Source organism: Phytophthora cinnamomi (assembly GCF_018691715.1).
Source record: "Phytophthora cinnamomi strain GKB4 chromosome Unknown Contig28, whole genome shotgun sequence".
Classification (NCBI taxonomy): Eukaryota; Oomycota; class Peronosporomycetes; order Peronosporales; family Peronosporaceae; genus Phytophthora; species Phytophthora cinnamomi.
The window spans coordinates 218,083-223,984 of NW_027150961.1; the positions used below are offsets into that span (position 1 = coordinate 218,083).

A 5,902-nucleotide genomic window follows, 5' to 3' on the forward strand; every position below is an offset into this window, starting at 1 on the left:
CCTCCACTTCATCAGCGAGGGGTTTGCCCTCCTTCTGGTTGCGACTCAGGTATAGGAAACGACGATGAAGGACCGACGCGACGAAGACTACAAGAAACGAGGACCTTCTAGATCGACGTGGTATCTTAAGTGCATGTACCATAGTCGAGAGCCTTGTGATAAAGCGAGCGCTTGCTTTCTACTTGTTCTTATCAATACATGAAGTCTTGCCGCTGCGGCGAAGAACCTGCCAACCCCACACCAACCATAAGGTGAAGCTTCCCACGCCGTCCGTACACATGATGAGACCGTGCGTCACAAATCGCGCGCGGGGTGCATTGCACTGGACGTACCAAACATACCACGGCATCCCGTCGATTACCGTACCTACCGATGTCTGGCGTGAACATGGTCTCACTCACCAATTATCCCGCCTCAGCCCAAGTGCAGCTCAGCAACAGCTCACACGCTCAGCAATGACTCAAGTGGCGCCTTCGACTGCCCCGAGCGACGTGAAAGTGGTGACCTACGCACCGAAAGACGACAAGCAGCAACTACTGGACCGAAATTCCGCCGACAAGACTCCCACCAGGCACAAGGTGGTCCAAGGTATCGTCTACGCGCTGCTGGCCTTCGCACTCGTCTTCGGCTTCGTGGCTGCCATTGCGTTCTTCGGGTACTGGTCCGCGCTGCTCCTGGTGTTGACTCGGAGCATGTGATTGAACCCCACTGCACAATACTCGACATCTATTGAAGCTCACTGTGAGCAGAGCCGCACTGCTGGACGGGATGAACTTCATCGTTATAGCTAAGTGACTGTAATGTAGCTCAACTTAAAACAGATGCATTACAGTAAACTACACCTTTTCAACTTCAAAACTACAAATTCCTAGTTCCATATGGCAAAATGTAAGATCAAATAATATTTGCGGCAAACAAAAAGATGCTTAGCCACCATTTAGAGTTATCGAGATAATCGCGCTTAAAGTTGACCAATCAAAATTCGTACATAACCGGACAACAAAAATTTAAAAGTTAAAAACACTCGCAGAAAGCGAAAAACAACTTTAATTTGATTGCATTTTACACAAGCTTTCCGACAATATACAATACACTCAAATTGAAAAAAATATTGAGGTCACACGCCCCAAATAAAGTCCCGGATTTCGGGGGACAGGAAATGGAGATATTTTTTTCGGCCGATGTAACTCCACGAGTTCTAAGCATTTTATAACGACCAATAGCTTAGAAGCATAAGACACAGCTCTTTCAATTCATGTGGTTAAATCGCGATTCGTACTTAGGTTCGAAAGCGTTATTTTGTTTGACGCGGTCTCATATACTACCTCGTTCGGAAATAGGTGACCATTTGTTTTGTTTTTTGTGCAGCGCTCCGCCTCGTTCATTTTCCTGATTATAAAATTGTGAGAGTGCTGGAGATCTAGAGTTGACACTAAGCAAGGCACAGTCCAGAGAGGCGCAGGCGTTCTTGTTCCGCCGCACTACATACACAAAAATGGATCTAAGATCTCACTACATACTTGAGGGGCACTTGATTTGGCTTCGGGTGCTACGAGAATCCCACTTGGTGCGATGGATAGCAGGGAGGCGCTCGCATTGGCGAGAGATGTTGCATCACATGGCAATGACGTTGGAAGACTGTCCGTTTGTCGTATCACGACAGGCGATGGTCAGAAACTACATCTATTCACCCAATTGCAGCTAGCTGGAGCCATCTGACACCCAACTTGGATGTACACCCAACCTTGGGTGCGAACCCAGTCAAGGAGGCAGCCCCAGGAGCTCCCTAGTGCATGCATGCAGTTAGTGTAGCGATAGGATCGCGGAACGCAGCTAACTTTCAATTCTCAGTTTCCAATTTGCTCTATTCCTCGCATCACCGGTTCACAACACGGGACCTACGGCATTTGAATTCAAAACCAACTCGGCACGCGGCATGGCGACGGTTTGAACGCACGCGGCACGCACGCGGCACGCACGCAGCCAGAGCAGTTGACGTACTACGTGACCTTCGGTTCTGCTGGACACGAAGATAAAGTCAAGGTAGTCGTCGAGACCTTCAGCGTTGGCAACACCATCGAGTGGTTCAAGTCGTTTGAGAAACTCATCAACCTCAAGCATTGGGAGGAATGCCCAATTCGTTTCCAGAATGCTCGGAATTGGCTGCGCGACGAAGCCCTCAGCACATTTAACGCAGCGGCTGGGGTCTCCGAAACCCAGCAATCCTTCAAAGAAGCAATGAAGGAGGTCGCCAAGGAATTCCTGGTTCGCGATCCACGCGAGTATCTACTGGACAAACTGAAAAATAGCAGAAAACATCGCAACATCACTGTACATCAGCATCTCGCCGAAATCCGACTCGTCGCGTCGTTGGTGAGCGTGGTGGGCGAAGACGAGGAACCTGTACCCGAGAAGAGTCTGTGCGATTATTTCCGTAAGAGCATGCCTATCGAGTGGCAAGAGAAGTATGACGATAGTGGCGAGGATTTGGAGACACTAGCCGAGCTTGCACGCTATTTCTCTCGTTTAGAAAGAAACGAGGCTCGACGTGAAAAGAACCAACCAGCCCGACGCCAAAAGCCGCAGCCCTCGCGCAGCAACAACAAATATAAGCTCAAGGGCAAGCCAGGCCACCACCAGCAAAACGCCAAGCCCAGCGGTGACGGCAAATGGTGTGATTACCATCGCACGACTTCATACTCTAATGAAGAACGGAACTTTCAGCGGCGAAGCAAACCTCAGGGCGAGCTAAGCTACATCGACCTGCCAGATGGCCCGGCGGAGGAGTTTCATGCTGCTATAGAAGAGGACCCAGCAAGCGATGTCAAGTGCGAGACGCTTGTTCGCCTTAAAGGCAGTGACTACAGCCGATTTTTCTGTGGTCTGATTGATACGGGTGCTAGTCGTACTTTGGTGTCGGCGGATTTACTAGATAATCCCCGACTTTCCCGAATTGTACCAACACAGAAGAAGTCCAACCTGCCTCAAGGTTCTCTTATTGCAAGTGGACTCATTGAGCTGGAACTGCAGTTGACAGAATTCGGAGAGCAACGCACAGTTTGCTGGAAGTACTATGTGGTACCTAAACTTCCGTACGGAGTCATCTTCGGACGCGACGTCATTACATACCTCGGTCTTATTCTCGACTTCGGTGCGAAGACCATCGCTTGGGACGGATCTACCGTTCCGATGCGTCTCGCTGAAGAACACACTCTACAGCAGATATATACAGACACCCTGGAGGCACTCATAGATGATCCAGTCAACTCGCCTATCAAAGCAGCTGAGGATCGCCAGCTCGAAATTCTGGACGCCGACGACAAGAAGGAGCCCTTGGACGAGTATATACCTGATTGTCTCAGTCGAGAGGAGCAAGATGGACTCCTCCAGCTTTTGGAAAGCTATCAGCCAACTCTCTTCAGTGGGAAACTCGGAACGTGGAAAGGAGAGCCCTATGAGATTCCGAATCTGCAACCGTACCATTCCCGACCGTACCCAATTCCTCACAACCAACTATCCATTGTGAAGGAGATCCACCGCCTGGAAGGACTAAAGATCATCACCAGGTGCACAGACAGCCCGTGGGGCAATCCAACTTTCATTTTACCACAGAAGGGTCGCAGCGCACGCTTTCTCAACGATCTCCGGCGTTTGAATGCGCAACTACAGCGTCTTCCGTGTCCTTTACCGAAGATCAACTACCTGCTACGCAGTATACCGCGCTACATCTACGTGTCAGTGATCGATCTTACCATAGGGTACCATACGATCGAGCTCACATTTCGTTCGTCACTGCTGACAGCCTTTGTCCTACCTTTCGGCAAATTTCGCTACTTGCGATTGCCAATGGGAACCTGTCGCGTTGGGCCCGAAGAGTGTTTGTCGTTGAAGTGGGTGCGAGTGTTGGTCCTGTCGAGAAGCGCGGTAGTTGTGGTCGATGTGCGGGGTAGACGGTTTATTTAATACTGAATTGCTACTGCTAGCCTAACATGCATGCCTCGCTGTGCTCCTACGCGAGCACAGGGCTCTCTTTGCGTATTTCTGGGGTATTCCTTGACTATGCGCTACCCTGCGTCTTTTTGTTTTCTTTTCATTTCTTTTCTACTAAATGCATGTTCCATGTTTCTTTTTCATGTTTTTCCTACAAAATGCATGTTCACTGTGACGGCTGACCCTCTCGGGTAGCTGCCACAGGAACTTCAAGCCTCTGGCCGCGAGCAAGCAAGCCAGAGCCTTTGCGCCGCATCGCTCTGGCTTGCTTGCTCAGCAGGCCAGAGGTGGGCCTGACATCTCCCCCTGGTTGACTTCGCGTTGGCGGAGTCGATACTCATCCAGGAGTTGACGCCAATGCGAAACGTGCTTGATCTGCGCTTCGCTTTCCCAGGTTGCCTCATGCTCCGGCAACCCATGCCACTTCACGAGCCATTGACGTTTGCGACGTCTAGTTCGTTTCTTGAGCAGCTTCTCCACAATGTAGAGTTCTTCTCCAGTGTCCTCGTCCAAGATTAGAGATACAGCCTTCGGAATCGGTCGATTCGGAAAATCCTCACGGTTCGTTTGGTAATGGGTCAGTAACTCCACGTTGAATGTCGGATTAAGACGTTTCATCGTGCGCGGAAGTATCAACTTCGCCACGTTGTCGTTCACCATACGTTCAATCACGAACGGTCCAACCTTCTTAGCCGCTAATTTCGCTTTCTTCAATTCCGTGTTCTTGTTTACGGTTTTCAGCGGTAAGTTCTTCGTGTCGAGCAGCACTAAGTCACCTCTTTTAAAGACAACTTGTCTGCGCTTGCGATCGTAGTACTCCTTTTGTCTTGCTTGAGCTTCTTCCAAATTCTTCTGAGCACGTTCTACGATCTCCTGTCGCTCCTTCGCAAGGTTCTTCGCGAACTCCGCGAGTGTCACATCATTCTCCGATTGCAGCAGGTCTTGCATCTCCTCTGCCACAATGTTTGACACCTTACGTCCTGTGTCAAGTTCGAATGGCGCGAACTTCGTAGACGCGTTGACGAGGGTCGAATGCGCATATTCGATAGTCCCTAGGTGCTTAACCCAATCGTCACCGTGATACGAGATCATACATCTCAATGCATCTTCGAGCACGAGGTTCTGGCGCTCCGTCTGGCCATCTGCCTGAGCTCGGTGCGCAGTTGTCATGCTGAGTTTGATACCCATCAACTTCACCAATGACTTCCAAAAGTCCGAGATGAACTTCGAGTCGCGATCACTGATGATGACCTTCGGCAATCCGTGATGCCGAACAACTGCATCAAAGAACACTTTAGCCGTGTCCTTCGCGTCAGCTGTCGAATACGTTGGTGCATACTTCGCTCGCTTGGACAACTTGTCCACTGCAACTAGTATTGCATCAAACCCTTCCGACACTGGCAAACCCGTGATGAAATCCATTGACACCACTTCCCAGCATTCCTTTGGCACTGGTATCGGCATCAGTAGTCCTTTTTTCTTCTGGCTACTGGACATCCATCGTGCACAAGTCTCACATGTGCGAACGTATTCCCTTACGTCGCGGTCCATAGTCGGCCAGTAGTACCATTGCGCTGCTTTCAGGTACGTACGTCGACTTCCAGGATGCGCGGACGTCTTTCCATCATGAAATTCGATCATGACATTTGTGCGAAGCTCTTTTACCTTCGGCACACAAAGTCGGTAGACAGTTTCGCCTTTCGTCTGTTTGAAAAACAAAAGCCCATTGTGCTTGACGAACTTCTCCTTTCCTGCTCCATTAGACCACTGTTGCTTGAAAGCAGGGTCTGATTCGTATCCTTCCTGAAACGCACTGTTCGTCTCAGGTGCCAAGTGCGGACTTACAAAATGATAGTCGACGCTGTTGACTCGCTGCTGTGCTACGCCAATCAGGCGACCCTCCCCCCCGTAA

The 5,902-nt window shown here is 50.1% G+C and overlaps 1 protein-coding gene across 1 annotated transcript; it reads left to right on the forward strand.

The window, feature by feature from the left end:
• Positions 1 to 455: 455 nt before the first annotated feature.
• Positions 456 to 698, forward strand: IUM83_14490 (uncharacterized protein; the record flags this gene model as incomplete). The annotated part of the gene is made up of 1 exon (XM_067939239.1): positions 456 to 698. One exon carries the CDS (start codon positions 456 to 458, stop codon positions 696 to 698), a length of 243 nt encoding a protein of 80 aa, XP_067793522.1.
• Between the last annotated feature and the right edge of the window lie 5,204 nt (positions 699 to 5,902).